The 21,902-nt window shown below is 43.6% G+C and overlaps 1 protein-coding gene across 1 annotated transcript; it reads right to left on the bottom strand.

Annotated features, from left to right (window-relative positions):
* Positions 1 to 370: 370 nt before the first annotated feature.
* Positions 371 to 9,837, bottom strand: LOC133860649 (nuclear pore complex protein NUP133). Its single transcript, XM_062296219.1, has 8 exons — positions 9,554 to 9,837; positions 7,715 to 7,839; positions 5,655 to 7,487; positions 4,617 to 5,338; positions 4,383 to 4,535; positions 3,729 to 4,065; positions 2,039 to 2,106; positions 371 to 1,003 (listed from the first exon to the last, which is right to left on the bottom strand). The coding sequence occupies exons 1-8, from the start codon at positions 9,730 to 9,732 to the stop codon at positions 455 to 457; spliced, it is 3,966 nt and encodes a 1,321-aa protein (XP_062152203.1). The 5' UTR covers positions 9,733 to 9,837; the 3' UTR covers positions 371 to 454.
* Between the last annotated feature and the right edge of the window lie 12,065 nt (positions 9,838 to 21,902).

Genomic DNA, 21,902 nt, shown 5'->3' with positions numbered 1-21,902 from the left:
TTAGTTATGAACCAAGTTTTTCTTGAAACTGAATTTGAGAAATTTTTGGTTAATAAATTGATATATGTTCTTAGAGCATGTGAATCTCACAAGTATTTTTAAAAATACATGTAAGAATAATATTCTATAAATGTTACTTTTTTAGTAGTAATGTTAAAAATCACACTTTTTATCCCACTACTATTCTATGCTGATGTAGCCTTTAGATTTTTTTTATTTTTTTATTTTTAAGAAAAGTTTACTTGATAACTGATTAGCACTGCTACGTCAGCAAGTTGAAAAAGTATTGAGATAAAAAAATATGGTTTTTAATATTACTGAAATGCATATAGCTGCTTTGTGGTGACAATAGGATTAAAAAAAAATGGACTGCAAAGTGCAAAGCATTGTTACATTGTATAAACTTAACAAAAACAATCTTACAATTCATTGGTCTGATTCCTTCTTATCAACATCATTCCATTGGTTGAGGACCCTCTTCCAGTCCAGTATCATCCTCTACACTCCCCAACATAATAGCAGTCAGCATTAGCTTACCTGCCTCTGGGAAACCCTTGTGCTGCATCAGTATTGCCTCCACAGAAAAACCTGAATCCCTCAAAAGCAGAGGCTCCACGTTCTCTTGTCTCAGCGCCAAAACTTCTTCAAACCCTTCTCCAAAAGTTTCTGCATTTGGTCCATAACACCTCCTGGAAGCCTGGAAAAGCGTGGTTTCCCTGAGATTCTGCAAAGTTTCCTCATCACCCCACCCTTGAGCTGTAGATGATTGATAGAGATCACTCCAATCGTCCTGATCGGCGGCATTCTTCCAGCACTCCTCCAAAAGATTTCTGTACGTCTTACGAAATGAGGAGCTGGTCCATGCAAACACATCAAAAGCACACAAGGAGAGCTTTGCGTTTTGAACTTTGAGGCACAGCTTGATAAGCTCTTCTGGACGAAGGAGCTGCCTTTCAACATATTGCTTTTCTTCATCGGTTGGAAGGAGTTGTACTATTTCTTCCTGTGAAAATAAAAGGGTCAGGTACGGACCGACATTGAGTGGACAAGTCTAATATCCATAGTTTTTGTTTTAACCGCTCAAGTGGAAAAGGAAGCAAACTATCTCAATAGATCACACACACACACACACACACAAAACCTTCAGGGATGAACTGCCTCATTTTCCTCATCCCTGCCATTTCTTACTTTCCAAATGCCCTCAATTTAATCCGAGCTGGTGGGTGGGCTTCAGAGTAGGCTAAATATAGTAGAGAAACCTCCTAAGGATATACTATGATATATGGATCCCATTTGAAATTTTAACACTAAAATCAAATTTACGTGCAATTAGACATACTACTTTTTACGCTCGGAGTAATTTCCAATGTCACTAAACATGGAATGGTGAGGTTTCTTTCAACAAATAAAATAAGTTCAACAAAGAACAGTGCATGAAAAACAAAAAGCCAAAACATAACTGTTTACATTCTTAACACGCTCTGATTTGCTTAACCATTCAAACAAATTTCATAATGGTTATGGTATTCAAAATAAATCATGAGCTCTTCACAAAAAAAAAAAAAAAGTTCGGATGTCAAAATGGCAGCACCCTGCAGGCTACACTTATCACGGGCTAGGCTAGAGATATTCCAAACGGGTATAAATAAATATGGGTAGCGATTGGAAATGATTTTACCAGACCAAAAGAAAGTAAAAAGGGGGTGAGGGGCAAGGCATGACCACTAAATGCAACCTATTATGTCAATCCAATTTGCTAAGGCACAGCCCTCCATAGTGACCCAACCTTTTGGATTACGTTAATGAACTGGTCAAATGCTTTATGAAGGTAAGATTAGTTTTAAGATATATGACCACAAGTTATAACCATGAATTGTCAATTCTGAAATTTAATAACTAACCAAGCATAATAAAATAGGGAATATAGATAGTCAGACCATTCAACTAAAAATTAGACATGGCAATCAATCAATCAATATTCTTAAAAGACTATTCATAAAATATAAAAATATACAAAAATTCTTAAAAGGCAACAAACCTGCAATTTTAGAATTTTCAAATCAGCTTCTATGCGCTTCAACTTTGTCTCAGAATCAGCATCCCTACCTGTTATTGAAGCAAAAATAGTATAATCAGAACAAAAACTCAAACACATCTTTGATAGTCTGTGACAAAACGATACCTAATACAAGCATCGGCATGCTAATCAGCAAAACAAAAATACAATATTTTGACCAGCAGGACAGGAAAATTTCCAACAAACTAATTATTGTATTAGGTTTGAGTTTCTCTTCCTGTCTTTTTGGCGGACCAACGGAGTACAGGCAGAAACCAAGTATAAATAGCAGGACACTAACATCTATAGCAACAGCCTTTTTATGTCTTTCTAATAATCATTTGATATCTCTTTTGGCTAGATTTTAGTTTCCCAATACACTTCAAAAAGCTTCTTGCCAAAATATTTTTTTGATAAGTAATTGACAATCATTAAAAAGCGTAAAGCGCTTATAAGTACACAAGGAGTATACAAAAAGAAACACCTAACTAGAATAAGCAAAAAGAGTAAGGAAACCAATATAACTAATCGACAAAGGAGAAACATAAGCGACTGTCCACAAATACAAAGTTCTAAAGAATAAAGATAAAATCTCCTTCATCGTCTTTTCCCGGTCCTTAAAACTTATGTAATTCCCTTCTCTCCATAAATAATATAAAATGCACAAAAGCATCATTTTCCACACTACAGCACTCCGAACTACTAGAGGTCGACCAGCAGCCAGCAAGCATACAGATCGGCAACACGTTTATAACCCACGACAACCCAAAACAACTAAAAAAGGCAATCCAAATGGCATAGGTCACGTCACAATGAAGAAGGTGGTACGCATACTCCCCATTCCTCTTGCACATGCAACATCTGTCCATCACAATGATGTGCCGCTTTCTAGCTTCTTACCAAAATATTATGTGCTATATCACTGCTTTCCTACTGTGACTTGACTATGGAAGTCAACCAAGAAGGTTGAAACTCTCTGGTGACCTGAGGAATCTAGACAACAACTGCAAAGTGAACTTGTGCTCATGCAACCAATTATGCAAGTATCCTAATTTTGGCATATGATTAACATAATCGTTAAATGTTTCTATGCAGACAGCTCAAATTATTGTTTCACCACTCCTTGATTAATCAAATATCTTCAGACTGTATACTATCAAAAACTGAATATTAATTTAAGGAGCTGTGGATATATTATTTGACATGATTTGTATTAGAGAGCTTTGGGGCATGACATTCATGAAACGTTATCTACAAATAACTTATACTGAAGCAGCTTAAGCATGAGATAACCGGTGTGTGCAGGAGCACGAGGGAGCGGAAGCAGGTAATTGAAGTTTAGAAGTTGCCATTCCTATTGCTCTGGAGAAATTGATTGTGTTCCTCAGTAAGAAAGGGAGTTAAAGCAGGAGCAACCTTATAATAGAGGTACTAATGGATTTCCACTTTCTAGGTTGTCAAGCATCAAAACCTCAAGCATAAGCATAAATGTGGCTAAAGTCTTCAAGATGCTCAACTTGACTTTGCAGAGTTTCAAAACTAGCCCATTTAAACAGAAAACAATGAGAGTGAACAATCAGAAAATAAATAAAATCAAGAAAAACATGACAGTACTAAGGTACAAAATAGGATTTACGAAGCGTATGAAAGAAAGCTATGGAGGAGATTGTACCTGCCCTTGCAGCTATCTTTGAAAGATTCAAAAGGCGCTTTCTGTCCGCTAATTTTGGTTCTAACTTTATTCTCTCAGCTTCTGCCTGCTCTTCAGTGGCAGAAATAGAGCTTTCATCACGAGAGAGAGCTAATACATGAAGAGTTTCTGAAGCTGAAGAAAATTGATTTAGGAACACTTCATGAAGCCAAAGAAGCTCCTGATGCTGCCTTAAAAAGATAGATAGCTCTTCCGGGAATTCTTCTCCAAGCCTTAGAAGCTTGGAAAATTGTCTCTTCTCATACAGCTCTTTAAAGACGAAGTAACTGAACCCTCCATTAGGTCCCATGCTCTCATGCTGCATGAGAAATCATCTAAACACTATTGAGAAGGAACACAAGCATCAAGTAATACTAGGAAAAACCAGATAGTAGAAGACTCATGTTGTTCCAAATTGGTGACCATATAAGTATTTATTATATAGTACATATATCTGCATGCAGAAAATACAAACTTCAAAAAACATGATTAAGTGATTACTTCAGAAGAAGCTGGACTTAAACTTCACATCATTCATGCCTCTCAATTTAAATATTAGCAGTGTCAGTCTGCAGCAAACCTGCAATTAAGCATGTAAAAATGGGAAAAATAAAATTAAAACAACCAAATCCATACCATAAGATTTCTAAGCAGGACAGAATCATTGAGGTCACAGCATATTCTCCACAGAGCTCTGTAGCATTCATGCCGTTTTGCGATGGACAGCAAATGTGAAGAAAGCTTCCTAAGGATTTCCTCTTTTTGCTCTTCAAATCCTTCATTTAGATCCTGCAAACATAAGCATTTTAAGGGCGTATACATAATCAGTAGCAGAAAATGATGACATCTTGCAAAAGCAAGAATATTAACCTGGTGCCTGCCATCCACAAAATCTTGAACTTGTTGATAAAGGGAGTCAAGGAGTGTATCCCTCCTATTCCAAAACTCATCCAATAGACCTCTGTGTTCTTCACCACGCTCAACTTTAGCTGTGACAGCACCAGCATATGCCTCAAGTAGAACTTCAGTCAGTACTTCTAGATGAGTATATAGATCTGATTTTGCAGACGTCTCAATTCCAGATCCTTCATTCAACAGATGAAGCATGAAGGAAGCGATGCTCCACAGCCCACTGCGTACCACAGGGTGACAATACCATGGTGTTAAGCCCTCAGGTGGTGGATACCACAAGTGATTCTCATTTCTGTAGTGCATGGCCTCATGAAGTATAGTGACACAAGCTTTTGAGAGCTCACAAGCTCTTTGAATCTGAATCCAAAGCGGTTGCTCCGTGCTTATTACATAATCAAGATGTCTGTCTAGGCAATAAAATACTTCGTCAAGTTCGGAAACCTTACTGTAGAACACCTCAGCATTATCTCTGTCCATCAGAAGAACAGTATTTCGGCGGGCTCTCTCACCAACTAATTGAATAAGATCCCAAAGAGCACCTGACATTTGACTTTCTGCACTTGAATGAGAGGAGCCAACTCCAGTTGAATGGTTCTGGCCAATAACATTTTGCAGTTCTCTCAGTTGAATCATCCCAGCAAGCTTTTCACCATGTTCCAAGATAATTTGCAAGGAATATCCTGCCAACAACACTGCACTTTAGGCTTGAAATGTTTCACTTCTTTCATTATTTCTTTATTTCTTTCGTTTGTTTAGATTTTATAATCAACAGCAAGAGAACCCTAGATCAAACCCACTCCTCAATATGCCTTAAACAAATGCTGAGAAATATTTGAAAATATAAATGCACTAACACTAGGATAGATGAACTACACACTAAGATAAATAAAACATCAACATAAAGCATAGCTTTAAGCGTTCAAGTTTCAACACAGGCCATATGTACTGTAAAAGGAATTTGAGAAACAAACACATAAAATAGGCAATAGAGCATACTCTGTCTAGAACACAGCTCCTCGTGGCACTTGGACAGGGCAAGAAACTGGAGAAATTTTTTATGCTTCTGCTGCTTATCCATAAGTTGGGTAGATACAACAGCCATAGCCAAAATCTCGGCACCTCTGGTTGTTGTCCAGTGTTTAGCTAAGGTGTCGACAATTGATTTGCTCATCCGTGCAAAAACATTTGTTTCTCCATCCCTTTCAAATGCCCCAGAACTTTGCAGCTTTTCCAGTGAACCATCAACCTGTCCAGATGATAGAAAATCATGGAAAAGATGACTCAGCAAAGTTTCTGACTCTTCATCTTGGCCAGTTCGACGGGCAATCCCAGTCAAAACCTCTGTTTGTCTATCTCCAGCATCCCATGCTTCAGAACTAGCCCTTCTAGGAGCAATATTGCCCGCAAATGTGAGGTTTCTTCTCTCTTCTTGTGCAAATCCTTCATTTGAGCTCCCCATACGCGACAAGCTTCGTTCAGGTGGTTGAACTCCACCAAGTAAAACAGCCTTTTCAGGTATCGCCCATATTCCTGCTTTCTCAGTTAGTACGACCCACGCACCTTCTTCACCATCATCTGAAGAAGGAAGAACTGAAGCATCTAGAACTTTTCCAGCATCATAAGGAAGATCAAATTGATAAAGCCGAGTTGAGCTTCGATAATAATGGGAGACTGTTGCTGTTCCGTCACCAGAAAGTATGATTGCTGATCCTGAAGGCTTGCCTCCTACTCGAAGTACCATGGAGAACAAGAAATCTTCATCTTCCACTCTTGCTTTTGGAATTATTACTTGGACTGGAGCCTTTTTCTCTAAAATCATTTCATGCGTTGGCTCTATACTCACCCCAGATTTATATTGCATTGTCAGAAGAGAATACTGTGTGTAGCTCGAACCACTAACCCGGTCCTTACAGAAGGTGGCAACCAGAATGGTAATCACCTTTCCATGATCGTCCACCTGCAGATCGAGAGGCCATATTCGCTTCTGACCAGCCAGATCCTTCTTAATACCCAAATCACCATCTGTGCCAATAATTTCATGGGACCAGAGCTTTGCCACATGTACATCAGGATTCAGATTAACGCTAAAACACTGTATCTCATGATCAGTCAGCAGAAAGAACTGTCTGTCAGATTCGTCTGCAGAAACACGTGAAAAACGCCAGATCAGTGACCTTGGATAACCCTTGCTCCCTATATGTTGACCACTATCACCCCCTTGCGAGGATAGACTCAGTATATCCTCATATACTTTCTTGCGGTGAATGCCAGTGGGACTGCAGTAAAACTGCCAAAGCTCGCCATTTGAACTACATGCAAGGGAAACACAGATGTGCTGGGAACCAGGTACAGCAGAAGCAATCAATGAGTTCAGTCTACTTGATCCATCTGAACTACTTCCAAGCCTAATACGCTGTCGCTGTCTGTTTGGGGTGGCCTTTCCATCAACAAGTGAAGAAGTCACCTCTAATTCATCAGAAGATGCAAAACTTATGACAGGAGAACTTCTCCCTTCAGAATAGACATCAGGCCAGTATATAATAGCTCGAGTTTTTTGGTTACACAATACGATACCAGCAGAGTTGAAATGTTTCACAACTTTCTTTGTTCTCCTAGATGTGCTATCCCAATTGACAACACATAGCATCCAACAGTTCCGGTCATTACCATCAATATCTCTATTTTCTGATACGTTTGAAGGGAGTTCAAGAACATTGCATTTCACTGAAGCTGCAGGTGATAAGTAACTCCAAATGAAGAGTCTATTTCCACAGATAATCCAAGCAAGGGATGTTCCTTTTTCCATTCCACCAGATATACAAGAATCACCTGCCATAAGAAAAAATACAAGAAGTTTGAAATTCACTCTCTCCAAAGATACATTTTTTTTTTAATTACTTTTAAATTTTCGTCCTGATAGGAAGAAAATGTTCGATCTATCAAACACCATCCTACCATTTACTGCCTGAGCCAAGACCCAGGAGCATCTCTCTCAAAGAAATATAGCATTTAAGAGTCTTGGAATAGTTTAATTTCATAAAGCCGGCTATACTAACCAGGACTATGCTTCTGCAGTAAATTGGCCTGTTCATCACGAACCACTTGGGGAAACTCTCCAACATATACAGGCTTGATTGGTTCTGTCTGATCCCCTTTCTCACTTCTGTTCGCTGGAGGAATTCTAGGTGAAATACAATAAAACATAAAGATTAGTGATTATACTAGCAACACTGAAATTCATACCACAATTATTTAAACAGAAATCGAAACAACATATTATTGGATCAGAATCCTATTCGGCTAGTGATACTACTCTAGACTTAACTCTGGATTCTTCTACAGCATTAGAGTTAGACAAAGACTCTTCTCTTTAGATAAACTATTGACTAGTTGTGTTGTAACAAACTAGGACTCTAAAGTTATGTGATCAGATTAGATAGTTTATTTCATGTAAAACACTTCTAGTTATTATCCAGATGTTTCAGATTTTCTATAAATACAACTACTGCCATACATGTTATGTAGGCAGAATTGCAAATCATTCTAAATTCTATATGGTATCAGAGCCATTTGAGACTAACGTCCATGGAATCTACAACCTCTGATGCTGATCCTTCCTCCAGTTCTGACTCACCTCCTATCACCAACCCTGCTTCTACCCCATTCTAAATTCTATACATATGTGTGTTAATCTCAAAAGTTTCACTTTCAACAATAAATAATACATACCACTCACTCAACACACACCACAATATCTAAGTCAAAAGAATCCATATATTCTAAATTACAAAACCCATTAACTCTACCAACTTGCCCTCTTTTATTGAAAGAGAAGAAGTCACCCCCAAATAATTAAGCAAGCATTCTCATCAAGATGTAGCAGTGGCTTGCTGGAACCCCAGAGTCTCTTCCAGTAGAAACCAAGTTCACTGAAAACCAACATTAGCACAATTCATCACCCAACTCCAACTCTAAACTCAATGCAAACCAAAACCCAAATTAAAGCAACCATAGATTCTTCATTCACGTATAGCTGACCCTCAGTCCACTAGTGACAACCCAACTCAATTCAACAAAAAGCCAACTCAGCCCCACCCCAAACCCCCCCTTAAATCCACCTCCCAACCCCCCCCCCAGAATAAAAAAAACACCATTACAAATAATTAAAGCTCCAATATGCTTCACCTACCCAAATACATTTTTATCTAACTTTGAAAATTTTTCCAGCGAACACTGCCAAAACATCAATTATTCACAAACCATAAAACCCCAGTTCTTAGAAACCACATACAACTAAAATTCAAACACCATTATAAGTAAGTTAAAGCTCCGATACACTCCACCTACATACATGCATCAAAGCTCCACCCCAAACCCCATAACGTCCCTTAAAATTCGGGCCAACCAAAACAACATTTTTTTAAAAAAAAAAAAGAAAAAAAAAAAGAAAAGAAAAAGTAATTGCCCCAAGGGGAGGGAGAATGAAAGATTCGAACTAATAACCTCTACTACTTCATGAGGCGTGGTCTCAAAAAATTAAGCTATCCGTTGGGGTCGAATTCTCACACATTTCTAGCAAATCCTAAGCCAAAACACCGATTAATCACAAAACGCTAAAACCCCATTTCTCGGAAACCACATTCAACTAAAATCAACAACTACAACCTCGCAATGCAATATTAAAAAACCAAAATTATAAGTAAATTAAAGCACCAATATACTTCACCTACCCATCATATGGGATCACAAACCTTTAAACCCCATTTCTCGGAAACCAATTACAACAATAACCTCACAACAAAAATCAAAACACCATTATAAGTAAATCAAACCTCCAATACACTTCACCTACACACGCGCGCGTACAAACATGGATGCATAAAAATATGGTGTACCTGGCGAGAACGGACAAGCGAGGAGCCCAAGGGGCAGGGGTTCCGGTGCTGGGACGGTCGGTGATCGAATTGCTGAGAAAGGATCGGCGGTTCTCGGAGAGAGGAGTAATCGGCGAATGGAGCGCAGTGTTGCCGAGATTTCGCTCTGCTCCGGGCCTCTTTATTCCGGGAGAGAACATTTTTCTCTGCTCCAATAGCTGAGAGCTTTCGGGGTTTAGGGTTTAGGAAATTTTTGAAAGTTTAAAAGAGTGGTAAAGTGTGAGAAATGTGTTTTAGGATACCACCGGCCGGAATTTGGAGATTCAAAAAATTCGAGCAAATAATTTAAAGACCTTTTTAATCAAATAAAATATAGGTTATTTAACTATTTAATTGATCATGTGAGTTTTATAAGTAATTTTTTACAATTATCTATCTAAATTTTCTCAAATTCTTAAATTTGGACAAATAATTTGAAACGATCATAACCCTTGATGCATAAGCATAATTATTGTGATTTTTATTTTATTTTTTTTATTATTTATTGTTATTTTGATTTGGTAAGGGTTTATTAAATCTACAAATAATTGAAGAAAATTTATTTAACTCAATCTAAACATAAATTTCTTCCAAACAAAGTTGAAAGAATTTTCTCATATCCATCATATAGAACTCTATTAAAAAAATATTTGTTTTTCACGTGTTTAAAGGACACATAATAATTTTATAAACTAGGTTGAACAAAATTTCTTTCATGTTGTTAGGGATAAAATCAACCCTAGAGACACGTGGATCCAATGACATCTCGGAGTTATGTCTCGGCTACTTGTTCCGCGTGGTTCCATCCAGTGAAGGGAAGGTCGTTTAGGTCCGAAGACATCTCGGAGATATGACGATGTCTCGGTCTTAACATTCCAGGTTACGGTATATAAAATATCCCGTGATCTCCCAGCCAAGATGGAGTGAACATATCTCGGATATTTGTGCCTCGGAGTAATAACACCTCGGTATGATATCGAGTCGGTGCGGTATCTTCTCGGGGTGATATCCATTGGATGAATCAACATCTCAGAGTATAAACATCTCGGACTTACACAACCCTGTTATGGTGAGGATATATCCCGAGATCTCCAGGTAAGAGCGGAAACGTCTCGGATATCATCACCTCGGAGGTCAGCTGAAATGTGCTACAGTCTCCTAAGAAGGTGCCATCCGCCATACCCGTCTCAGAATTCGATAAGGATAGAATCCCAGGAGATCAGGGATAAACTACAGATCCATGATTTATGGGATAAGATGGTTATTGACATGGAATCGAATTTAAAGAAGTACAAACGCAATCAACTGCGGATTCAACACTCCTACTCAAATTCCCAGAAGATATGATTAAAACTCAAACCAGGCTAGGACTCAAACTCCTAATCCAACTCAATGTCAAGAGGGTCCGGCCTATAAATAAATACCGTCACACCAGGTATAAAGACACGAATTCTCTAAGCTCTTGAGATTAAGATTAAGAATTCTCTACAGAAAACTTTTTAGACTGACTTAGGCATCGGAGTGGGCGTGGTCGGCACCCCCGACGAGTTGTTTGTTCCTTTTTGTAAGGTCAAAGTGTTCGGTAGCAGCGAATCCTTAGGCGACACGTCACCATACCGGAAACTGTACCAACAGTTTGGCGCCGTCTGTGGGAACGATCAATTGTTCTTACAAAAAAACAAATCCGCAATGGTGACGACGAGACGTTCCAAATCGATCTTAAACGAAGTACCGCCAACCAGCCGAGACGATGCTCGTGGAGAAGCAGAATCTGCGGATCCAGAGGCCCGGATAACCCAACTGAGTCAACAGTTAGCCCAGGCGCAGAAGAATGTGGAGGATTTGTTGGCTCAGAACGCTGTGCTCCTAGCCGCACGAACTCCGCCGCCCAATCATGATGTGGCCGATGGGACAAACCACGAAGGTTCAGGAGAGAGAAACTGGCGGAACGAGAATCATGACGGGCGGAACGAGAATCATGACGGGCGGAACGAGAATCATGACGGGCGGAACGAGAACCATGAAGAGAGAGCCGGGCGGAACGAGAACCATGGAGAGAGAGCCGGGCGGAACGAGAATCGTGGAGAGCCCATCAATCCGGTTCCACCCACGGAGGCAGAAAGGAGGTTGCAGAAGATGGTTCAGGATCTGGGCGCGAAATATGATATGCTGTCAAAGACGATTGACTAGAGGCGTGATGGGAAGGAGTCCCTTGTTGACAACCTCTTCCAGCACAAGGAGTCCATATTCACCGAAGAAGTGTCCAACTGCGACTTACCTGGAAGATTCAAGGTACCTGACATTCCTGTCTTCTCAGGCAGCGAAGATCCAGTGGAGCATCTGGACAATTTCAGGTCCCATGTCTCCCTGCACAAGACACCAGATGCTGTGGCATGCCGAGCTTTTCCTCTCACCCTGTCAGGAAAAGCCCGAGACTGGCTCAGGAATCTCGCACCAAGGTCGATTGATTGCTTCGACACCCTTGGACGAAAATTCCTGGCCTAGTTTGTATCCGGGAGAGCTAGAAGGAAACCCCGAGGGTACTTACTCTCTGTGCAGCAGGGACCAAATGAGTCTCTAAAAGACTATCTGTGGAGGTTCAACCAGGAGAAGCTGAACACAGAGAGTGCACCAGACGACTTCATTTACTGTGCAATTTTTCAAGGCTTGAAAAAAGATGGACCTCTGATGGCGGAATTGGCGTTGAAACCGCCGAAAGATCTTCAAACCTTTATGGTGAAGATGGACAGGTACATCAACCAGGAAGAAACGCTCCGAGCCCTTCTCAGTAATTCCCAGCAACAACAGCAGCCGTCCACCGAGAAGCCTAAGAAAAAGAAGAATCCTGAGCCCGTACAGGATGCTGGTCCCACAGAATATAAGAAGGTGAAGAAAAATTTCGGAGATTATAAGTGGACACCGTTGAACACCTCCATCACCGAGGTGCTCATGGAACTCAAGAAAGATCCGAATTACCAGAAACCGAGACCCATTCAAGGAAATCCCCCTCCGTACTTGGCTCACAAGTACTGCGCCTTCCACGATTCACACGGTCATCTGACCGAGCAGTGTGTTTCATTGAGGCAGTTGATCGAGAAATTCATTGAGAATGGGAAGCTAGTCCGATTCCTCGCCAATGAGAGGAATCAACAGGAGCGAGATCACTATCCGAGGCCTAGGAGGGAAGAAGATCGGGATAATAGAAGAAACTATCAACCGAGACAAGATGAAAGAAGAGAAAGAAGCCGAGAGCCAGCACCTCGGCCTCGGAGGGATGAAAGAAGGGAGAGAAGTAGAAGCAGGCCTCGGGGGGCACAGCAAGGCAATATCCCTATCATCCACACCATCTCGGGAGGATTCGGAGGAGGAGGCGAGTCCAACTCGGCTCGGAAAGCATACGCCAGGCAGCTCGATGATTTCGAAGTTTACTCGGTCCAGAGGCCCCCAAAGTCTCGGAAGTATAACCCTCTGGTTATAGGGTTTTCTGATGATGATTATGCTGGAGTCTCGCTTCCGCACACAGACGCCCTTGTGGTCACCTTGACCATAGCAAACTATCAGACCCGGCGGATCCTCATTGACACTGGGAGCTCGGCTGATATTCTGTTTAAATCAGCTTTCGATCACATGGGTGTTCCATTAGAGAAGTTGGTTCCGGTCTCGTGCCAGCTACAGGGTTTTGCCGGAGAGAAGGTGTTGCCTCTCGGTTCTATCGATTTACCTGTGACAGCCGGGACTTATCCAAGGCAAAAAGTCATTATGGTGAAATTCCTAATAGTTGATAAGGTCTCGGCCTACAATGCAATTATAGGACGTACGGCTCTCAACGATTTCAAAGCGGTGACTTCAACACCACATCTCAGCATGAAGTTTCCAACAGAAGAAGGAGTTGGAGAGGTAAAAGGAGACCAGAAGGAGGCTAGGAGATGCTACAATCTGTCCTTGAAAGATACCCCGAGGCAGCACGGTCGGGGGGAGAAAACTAAGGAGGATGGAAAATAGCAATCACCGTTGGGGGAGCCTGTGGAAGCCTTGGAGGAGTTCGAGATAGGCGACTCGGGAAACAAAATTCATATAGGCTCACAACTCCCTCAACCCCTGAAGGAAGATCTGGTGGCGTTCTTGAGGCGCAACAAAGATGTATTTGCCTGGAGCCATGAAGACATGCCGGGGATTGATCCCTCGGTTATAGTCCATAAGCTGAATGTGGACCCAAACTATCGCCCTGTGAAGCAGAGAAGAAGAGCTTTTGCTGCCGAACGAAACATGGCAGTTGCTGAAGAAGTAGAGAAGTTGCTGAAAGCTGGATTCATCCGAGAGGTGGATTATCCCGAGTGGCTGGCCAATGTAGTGCTGGTAAAGAAGTCTAACGGGAAGTAGAGGATGTGCGTAGATTTCACCGACCTGAATAAAGCATGTCCGAATGATAGCTTTCCCCTGCCTCGGATTGATTTATTGGTGGATTCGACGGCCGGGCATGAGCTCTTGAGCTTCATGGATGCCTTCTCGGGGTACAATCAGATCTGCATGGAAGAAACAGACCAGGAGAAAACTGCTTTCATCACAGACCGAGGACTTTACTGCTATAAGATGATGCCCTTCGGATTGAAGAATGCTGGAGCCACATATCAACGACTGGTGAACCGGATGTTTCAAAGTCAAATTGGCCGAAACGTTGAGGCATACGTAGATGACCTACTGGTTAAGAGTGTTCGGGCAAACAAACACATAGAAGACCTCCGAGAAACTTTTCGGACTCTAAGAAAATACAACATGAAGCTCAACCCTGCAAAGTGCGCTTTCGGAGTTTCTTCAGGCAAGTTCCTGGGGTTTATGGTGTCACAAAGGGGCATTGAAGCTAATCCAGAGAAGGTCAGAGCTGTCCTCGAGATGGAGGCCCCGAGAACAACAAAACAACTTCAACGACTGACAGGGAGAATTGCGGCCTTGAACCGTTTCATATCACGGTCGACAGATAAGTGCCTTCCCTTCTTTAAAATTTTACGAAAAGCATTTATATGGAGTGAGGAGTGTGAGGAAGCTTTCGAAAAATTGAAGGAATATCTGGCCAACCCACCACTGTTGAGCTGCCCAACCGAAGGGGAGATTCTCTATCTCTATCTGGCAGTCTCTCCCTCAGCAGTAAGCTCGGTGCTAGTCCGAGAAGATTCAGGGGTTCAGAAACCGGTCTACTTTACAAGCAAAGCACTTCATGGTGCGGAGGGGAGGTACCCTCGGATCGAGAAGTTGGCGTTCGCTTTAATCATTTCAGCCAGAAGATTGAGGCCATACTTTCAAGCTCACGCTATCCGAGTTTTAACCGAGTATCCAATGAAGAAGGTGTTGCAAAAGCCTGACCTCTCGGGAAGATTAGTCAACTGGGCGGTGGAACTCGGACAATTTGATATCGAGTTTCATCCTCGGACGGCTATCAAAGGACAGGCTCTAGCAGATTTCCTGGTAGAATTCTGTAACATTCCTGAAGCAGAAGAACTTCCTAAGGAGTCAACCTGGGTTGTGTTTGTAGATGGCTCCTCTACACAGAGCAGAAGCGGAGTAGGAGTCCTCCTCAGGAATCCCGAAGGGCAAGAGTTCGGTTTTGCTGTAAAACTGGACTTCGTTACAACAAACAATGAAGCTGAGTACGAAGCGGTGATAGCAGGATTGGCATTATCCCGAGAGATGGGGGCAACCAATGTCGAAATCCGGAGTGACTCTCAGGTGGTCGTAGGCCAAGTCCAAGGGCAATTCGAAGCACAAGAAGATAGAATGGCCAGGTATTTGGAAGAAGTACGGAGATTCCAGTCCTATTTTGAAAGGTTTGTCATCACAAAAATACCTCGGGAGGAAAACATTCGAGCTGATGAATTCTCAAAGATCGCGTCGGGAACAGAGGAAGAGATGGAAGCATCAAGAAGGCAAATTATTGTTCTGACCGAGCCTTCAATAGGTCCGAGGACCAAGGTTATGGAAGTAGACTCAGCACCGGAGGAGCCAGAGTGGGCTAGGGACATTATCCAGTTCCTTAGACATGGGCTGTTGCCCGAAGATAAGGTTGCAGCTCGGAGGGTGAAGATACAAGCAGCACGGTTTTGCCTTCTCGGGGAGACACTGTACAAAAGGGGATATTCCGAACCCCTTCTCAAATGCCTCTCCAAGGCCGAGTCGAATTATGTCCTCAGGGAAATCCATGAAGGAGTGTGCGGAGACCACTCAGGAGGAAGGATGCTGGCGCAAAAAACCATCCGAGCGGGTTACTATTGGCCCACGATCAAAAAAGACTCCGCTCTTCTTGTCAAAGCCTGTGATAAATGCCAGAGATTCGCAAGAATCATGAAAGCAAGTCCCGAGAAGCTCATCCCCCTCACTTCTCCATGGCCATTTGCAAAATGGGGGGTGGATATAGTTGGTCCGATGCCGGTAGGAAAAGGCGGACGGAAGTTCTTGATTGTAGCTGTAGACTACTTTACTAAATGGGCGGAAGCAGAAGCATTAGCAGCTATAACTACTGCGAATGCCATAACCTTCCTCTGGAAGTCAGTGGTGTGCCGGTTCGGGATTCCCCATGCTTTCGTCACAGATAATGGGAAGCAGTTTGACTGTGAACCGTTTCGGAAGTGGTGTTCGGAGCTCCGTATCCGAAACCATTATGCTTCGGTACAATACCCAAAGGCGAATGGTCAAGTAGAGGCGACAAACAAGACCTTGGTAAAGATCCTGAAGAAAAAGCTTGATAAGAAGAAAGGAGCATGGGTTGATTACGTTCCAGAGGTGCTGTGGTCGTATCGAACCACCAGAAGAACTCCAACGGGCGAGACACCATTCTCACTTACATATGGAACCGAGGCGGTGATTCCTGTGGAAGTAGGATCTCCAAGCTTCCGGGTGGCTCATTACAATCCAGGACTCAACGACGAGAATGCTAAGGTACACCTGGACCTGTTGCAGGAGAAAAGAGACGACGCTCATGTCACATGGGCGGCATATCAGAATCGAACGGCTCGGTACTTTAACAAACAGGTGGTGCCCAGAAAGTTCCAAATCGGAGATTGGGTACTCAGGAAGGTGAGCTTGATGACGAAAGATCCAACGGAAGGCAAAATGGGACCCGGATGGGAAGGCCCCTACAAGGTAATAGGATGCCATCAGAAGGGAGCTTATCGCTTGATGACCGAGACCGGAAAGATACTTCCAAGATCATGGAATGCCGAGCACCTGAAAAAATATTTCATGTAGTTCATTGTTCTCTCTTTTCAGTTTTTTACAAACAATTCCATATTCAATAAAGAATGTCTATTCCCAGTATCTACTGACAATCGTAGAAATCCAAGAATCAATCCGATCTATATACTTAGGAAAAGTCTCTCGGTTTGTCCAAAACCGAGAGCAAGAAAAGTCTCTTGGTCATTCAACACCAAGAGCAGGAAAAGTCTCTCGGTCACTCAGTACCGAGAGCAGGAAAAGCCTCTCGGTTTGTCCAAAACCGAGAGCAAGAAAAGTCTCTCGGTCACTCAGTACCGAGAGCAGGAAAAGCCTCTCGGTTTGTCCAAAACCGAGAGCAAGAAAAGTCTCTTGGTCATTCAACACCAAGAGCAGGAAAAGTCTCTCGGTCACTCAGTACCGAGAGCAGGAAAAGCCTCTCGGTTTGTCCAAAACCGAGAGCAAGAAAAGTCTATCGGTCACTCAGTACCGAGAGCAGGAAAAGCCTCTCGGTTTGTCCAAAACCGAGAGCAAGAAAAGTCTCTTGGTCATTCAAAACCGAGAGCAGGAAAAGCCTCTCGGTTTGTCCAAAACCGAGAGCAAGAAAAGTCTCTTGGTCATTCAACACCAAGAGCAGGAAAAGTCTCTCGGTCACTCAGTACCGAGAGCAGGAAAAGCCTCTCGGTTTGTCCAAAACCGAGAGCAAGAAAAGTCTCTCGGTCACTCAGTACCGAGAGCAGGAAAAGCCTCTCGGTTTGTCCAAAACTGAGAGCAAGAAAAGTCTCTTGGTCATTCAACACCAAGAGCAGGAAAAGCCTCTCGGTTTGTCCAAAACCGAGAGCAATAAAAGTCTCTTGGTCATTCAACACCAAGAGCAGGAAAAGTCTCTCGGTCACTCAGTACCGAGAGCAGGAAAAGTCTCTCGGTTTGTCCAAAACGGAGAGCAAGAAAAGTCTCTTGGTCATTCAACACCAAGAGCAGGAAAAGTCTCTTGGTTTGCCCAAAACGGAGAGCAAGAAAAGTCTCTTGGTCATTCAACACCAAGAGCTGGAAAAGTCTCTCGGTCTTTCCAAAACCGAGAGCAAGGAAAACCTAAAGGTCAGTCCAATAAAGGCTATCAATGCAGGATTGCAGGTTTTCGGAAGGACAAGAGCATCCAGGAAAGAATCTGCCCACGTCCTTTCCTTAGACAACCCGAAGTGGTCATGAAAAGAACACTAAGACAAGAAAACCTCTCGGTTGGAGGTCTCCAAATGTTGAAAGATTGAAGCCTTCAAAGATAAAGAAATTAAAAGGTGAATATTTCAAGTTATGATTTCATTTCAGTAACATATGAGGTCTCTTACAGGTTACAAAGATTTCCGAACAGAAAGGTAAAGCTCAACAACCTGACTACCCACCTCGAACGACTTAGCCTGCGGTCGCAGACTAAGGTTATGGGGGGTAACTCATTAAGGTAAGCAGGAAAGTCTCTCGGTCTGTCAAACACCGAGAGCAGAAAAGGTTTTTCGGTTTGTCCGACACCGAAAACAGAAAAGAAAATGCCTAAGCAAAAGGTAGAAATTTCATTCAAAAGATATCATATTCGAAGTTTTATACAAAGAAAAATGTACAGGTAAAGAAAAGAGAAGATAAAAATTCAAGAAAACAGCTTCTAGCTGGCAGGATCGTCAAGAGGGTCTTCTTCGGGAACTGGAGCGTCAAGACCCCAATTCGGAACGTCGGGCATGAAGTCCTTACCGAACTCCTCCATCTCATCAATGGCTTCTTCGGGAAAACCCACCAACGTCGGATCAACCGTCTCGGGATCAAATTTATATTGAGGATTTGTCACCAAAGTTCGAAAATTTTCGAAACCCCAATGACAACCCCGACCCCAACTCTGATCCCGAAGATAAGGCGCATAGCTCAACTGCTTCTGATAACGTTTGAGCTTTGCCCGATCGGCGTCATATCTGGCCCTGAGACGAATCAAGAGACTCTCCGAGTGATCCTGCGCCTTGAGAGCTTTATCCCTCTCGGCTGTAAGTCTTTCAACCTCATCTTTGAGTTTGTCCTTTTCAGCCTCGGCACTCAACGCATTCTTGCACGCCTCGGAGCATTCATTCTGCACAGCCGACAAACGGGTAGACAATTGATCCGCACGATCCAGCTCGGAAGAAAGACTTTCAATAGAGCGAGCGTACCGACTGTTGGCCTCCGCCACTTCGTTACTCAAACGAGCGTTAGCAGAACGCATCTCGGATATAATCGAGTCCCGGGACGCGAGTTCCTCGTCCTTGGACTGAAGAAGAGACTTCAGCGCCGCAACTTCATCCTCTAAACCCGAGATGCAGGCTTGCACTTCGGGGGAAGGAGTGGGCGGAGACGCAGGACGATTTTCGCACTTCTGCCAGAGGGCAGTCATCTTCACAAGAAGCTGTCAAGAAAAAAGTAAGCAAAGTCAAAATCGGGATGCAAACAGAATAAAAAGTCCTAGCTCCAGAAACTTACCTGATAATGAGAGATGAGAATGCCTTGGGCGATCTTCTCGGGAGAAGACGCCCCTGCATTCCCCAGATATCCCTCGGGGATTAAGTTCTTTATGGCCTCCATCGGATGACCCAGAAGACCCCTGCCCAAAATCTCGAAGCCGGCCGAGACCCTGGAGGAAGAGCTAGGACCCACTTGAGGTACAGCCCCGGTGCTTGGGCTAGCCTCAGCACGAGACTTGCTCCTAGTAGAAGTCTCGGGGAGCACGCCAGCTTCAGGAATAACGTTCTCGGAATCGATCCGAGACTCCTCAGCCACTCCAACATGGGGAGTTGTTTCGGGTTGACCGGGACTTTGAGTTTCAGGAGCAGATCCCGGCACCTCCTGATCAATCACTTCCCGAGAGGGGCAAGGCTCTTCAACGTCCTCAGCCTCGGACATTCCAGTAGGAGTCTCGGTTTGTATAGGCGCAGAACATGAAACTTGGGGGGTGGAGCACCCCGTTTCACGATTTTCTTCAGGGGGTGGTGGTGTTTCTGGACGTTCCGAAGAAGGAGTTCGGGGAGTACCTTCTACTTCAGACTCTTCAGCCAAAGGCTCGTCTCGGGGGGTGCCGACTTCTTCATCCATCTCTTCGAGAAAGTCACCACTTGAAGCGACAGGCTCTTAGCGCACTTCCTCTTTGTCGGAAGGTATTATAACCGCTTTACCCCACAATCGCCCGGCGTCCGCGAGTCTTTGAGCCATTCGGTCCTGGCCTGTAAGCTTCCGTTTCCTGGCCGGATGCTTTACCCTACGCGCAACTGGGACATCTCGGGCCTCAGGTACATTTCCTTCTCCTTCTCTAGACCTCTCAGGTACTGCACATTGTTCACCATGGAACGAAGCCTCGGAGCCAGACTCATCCCGTGGAACAAAGGAAGGAGCAGGACTAGCCTCGGGAATGAAACCCTGAAAGCTGGCAGACCCCTCTTCAACGCTTACCCTAGGTGATGGAGCCGAAGGAGGAGTTCTCCTCGCACCTGAAGCGGCCAAAGGAATCTTCTGTTTCTTTTGTGCAGGAACATCCCCGAGAACTTCCTCAGGTGACCTCTTCTTAGTCGTAGGTCTCGGGGATGGAGGGGCTTCATTCCTCTTCTTGACAGCTCCCCTCTTGGTGATTAACTGTTTGTCTCTCGGAATGTCATATCCGAGAAACTGCCTCATATTCTCCTCGGTGACGAGATTGTCAAAATCGACTTCTTCAAACTTGTCGGCCTTGACTCTGGCAGCGGACCACCCACTTATCTCCTTAACATCCTCCAGTTCGGATACAGTGAGCGAAGGGGGGTCACTTCGGTCAGGTCGCAACAACTGCCAAGTCCGAGGCATCATACGATCTTCAGGAAAGAGAGTACCTTCGGGGCATTCCCACTCCCCGGAAACTCTGAAAAACTGCATCTCCCAGAACTTGTTGTTCGTCAGCCCACTCTTGAGCTTGATGAAAACGGGCGGGTGACGGACGCAGAGTTCAATCATTCCCTCTGCAGTCTGCCTCGGCCTATAGATGTTGAAGAATTGCAGGATGTTCATCTCCTTCTTCAACACAAGCCTCCATAGGATGTAAGAGGCGAACAGGTACCGCCAAGCATTTGGTATTATCTGACTGGGCGCGATCATCAGAAAAAGAACGAAGTCTCGAGCAATCTCCGGAAACGGTAATCGGAGCCCAGCAAGAAACATCCTCTCATAAAGGGTAATATCGCCGCCATTAATGGACCGAGCTCCAGGCGCCTGATAGAACATCTTCACAGTTGGAGAAATTTCATAGTTCGAGCGAAGGACACCCTCATGCTTCGCGAAGATGATGGAATCGACCCTGCTCTCCAAAGGAGAAAGATCCACAGAGCCGTCGGATCTCTTTGTCCGAGCCCGAGACGAGGCTGAGACAGCTTTCTTGGGAGCCATGGAAGAAAGAAGAAAGGCAGAAACAGAAAAATACAGAGAAAGGAAAAGTTTGGGGAGGAAGACGACAATGGAGTATCGAGAAAAGGAAGTATCAGTGAGTGAACAGTACAATATCCCAACTTTAAACGCCTCCACTACCACGTGTCCGAAATGCCAAAGGGCGCTGTCGATTCAAAATTTCCGAAGGTGAAAAGGCGCGCCTTCCATAAATTCAACATTAAATACGCTGCCTCGACAATACCATTTAATGATGACAAAAAGGCGGCTGTGCAGAGATGACGTCGACATTGGGAAAAGAAGCGGTCAAATTTAAAATTTGAACTGTTGAAAAGACGCGCCCTGCGCAAACATCAGATACAGACTGGCAGCCGGAAAGTAATTCTCTTATTTCCGTTTATTTCTGAAATTAGAGAATTAGGGGGGTAACTGTTAGGGATAAAATCAACCCTAGAGACACGTGGATCCAATGACATCTCGGAGTTATGTCTCGGCTACTTGTTCCGCGTGGTTCCATCCAGTGAAGGGAAGGTCGTTTAGGTCCGAAGACATCTCGGAGATATGACGATGTCTCGGTCTTAACATTCCAGGTTACGGTATATAAAATATCCCGTGATCTCCCAGCCAAGATGGAGTGAACATATCTCGGATATTTGTGCCTCGGAGTAATAACACCTCGGTATGATATCGAGTCGGTGCGGTATCTTCTCGGGGT

The sequence above is a fragment of the Alnus glutinosa genome, chromosome 2 (genome assembly GCF_958979055.1).
Source record: "Alnus glutinosa chromosome 2, dhAlnGlut1.1, whole genome shotgun sequence".
NCBI lineage: Eukaryota > Viridiplantae > Streptophyta > Magnoliopsida > Fagales > Betulaceae > Alnus > Alnus glutinosa.
This window is presented reverse-complemented; position numbering and strand designations above follow the sequence as displayed.

Coding starts and splice junctions, on each gene's coding strand:
- LOC133860649 (XM_062296219.1), bottom strand. CDS start 9,732: ATGTTCTCTCCCGGAATAAAGAGGCCCGGAGCAGAGCGAAATCTCGGC. Junction 4,066..4,382: donor TCCTGCTTAGAAATCTTATG/GTATGGATTTGG, acceptor TTTCTCATGCAG/CATGAGAGCATGGGACCTAA. Junction 2,107..3,728: donor AAAGATAGCTGCAAGGGCAG/GTACAATCTCCT, acceptor CTTCAATAACAG/GTAGGGATGCTGATTCTGAG.